This window comes from Perkinsus marinus (assembly GCF_000006405.1).
Source record: "Perkinsus marinus ATCC 50983 genomic scaffold scf_1104296961048, whole genome shotgun sequence".
NCBI classification, from domain to species: Eukaryota; Perkinsozoa; order Perkinsida; family Perkinsidae; genus Perkinsus; species Perkinsus marinus.
This window is the reverse complement of record NW_003205891.1, coordinates 1-1,550: the sequence shown is the minus strand read 5'-3', so window position 1 is coordinate 1,550 and position 1,550 is coordinate 1. Positions and strand designations below refer to the sequence as shown.

Sequence of the window (1,550 nt, the reverse complement as noted above, 5' to 3'; positions counted from 1 at the left end):
TCTACTACTATTCACGGAAGCAAAGAGACCAACTGATCTGAGCCTGTCGAGAAAACTCATTATCTTCTGAGCACCCATCAACCGAGGAAAAGCTTGCACAGAATTCAATGAAGATATCCACACAATCGATCGTTTCGCTGTACTCCTTCGTGAATACGTAGTAGTCGGCTAGTATGTGCAATCTGAGAGGAATTGAAGATCGATTCCTCTGCAATTATTGGACACCGTCCTCGATGCGCTAAGGAGATTCTCACGACCAGGAATAGATGACTTTATACCATAGTCCAGCATGCCAGAAACGGCGCCCCGGTCCGACTTTAGCAATGATAGGAAGAGCCTTCGATCCAAGTCGAGTCGGAATAGGACCGAACGTGTTGCTGGGGCCCCGGCCGTGATGCACTCGAACGATTGTACGTGGTGTAGGCATCCCCGGTCGAGGCATCCGACTCTCTGATGAGCAGCATCATCAACTCCGATGGCGGCTTTAATTTCATTAGACTATGACGAATAGTGGCTCGCCTTCCAGATGAAAACTCAATAGGGCAATCGAGAAGAGTTGAAGGCAAACAACACGGAAAGTGCCTCCGCTGCGATTAGATCCAGAGCTCCGTGGGTTGCATGCCCACCATCATAGGAGGAGCACTAGACACACAGAACTGTGAAACGTTTGTCCCTTACAAGCTGTTATTTTAGCTGCTGCCAGGTCCGGTATAAAATATATACTATATATGTTTCAAAGTTCTAGTAAGCAGATTCACGATGGGGATTCGAGGATCATCCGTCATTTATTTAGTTTCATCGATACCTTTCCCAATGACCTTCGTCACGAGATCGACTTCCACCTTCATCGCAGCCTTATATCTATTCTTGTTGGGCAGTTCACCTCGTGGGGTCATGTCCGCTATATCTGCTGCTGAGGGAGATGGTCAATTACCATCGGAACCTCCCACGGTAACCATTGATATGTCTGAACCCCCCGAGGAGCATTTCAAACCAGCAGTGAGAGCTGTCCTCAAGGAGTATGCTTACGAGGATACATTTGAGCCCCTATTCCGCGAATTCAATGCTACCGTATTCGGCAAGGAGAAGCTTCAAGACGAAGACTATGATACTCTGGCTGATGCTGCTGATAAGTTCTTCCCTACGCAGGCTCGTGAGCTCAGGGGCATATCGGAAGAGTTCGGTACTCAAGGCCATTACGTGAGCTATCCTTATCTCTCGGCTTGGTTGTATGCAATTGAGATGGAGCACATCGAATATCCTGATTCATCAAGCACTACTGCCGAAGACAATAACGAGTGCACTGCCCTCTTGGTCGCTGATTGTGAAGGCAATGTTGTTCAGGGACGTAACATGGATCGTCCCCCAGCGTATACCCCCTACGCCAGGCCAGTCACTCTTAACTTCGATGTCATCAACAACTCGAACGGCGTACCTGATTTCAAGGCTTCTGGTTTCTATTGGTTAGCAGCTTCGTTTGTCACCGTTGATATCCCTGGTCACCTCTCTATGCAAGCTACTACAGATATTATCCCACTTACAGAGAGACT

General features: G+C 48.1%; 1 protein-coding gene across 1 annotated transcript; it reads left to right on the top strand.

Moving 5' to 3' along the window:
* Window positions 1-894: 894 nt before the first annotated feature.
* Pmar_PMAR016230 (hypothetical protein) lies at window positions 895-1,463 on the top strand (the record flags this gene model as incomplete). The annotated part of the gene is made up of 1 exon (XM_002772523.1): window positions 895-1,463. A coding segment is annotated over one exon (569 nt), but the record flags the coding sequence as incomplete, so codon positions are not given.
* Between the last annotated feature and the right edge of the window lie 87 nt (window positions 1,464-1,550).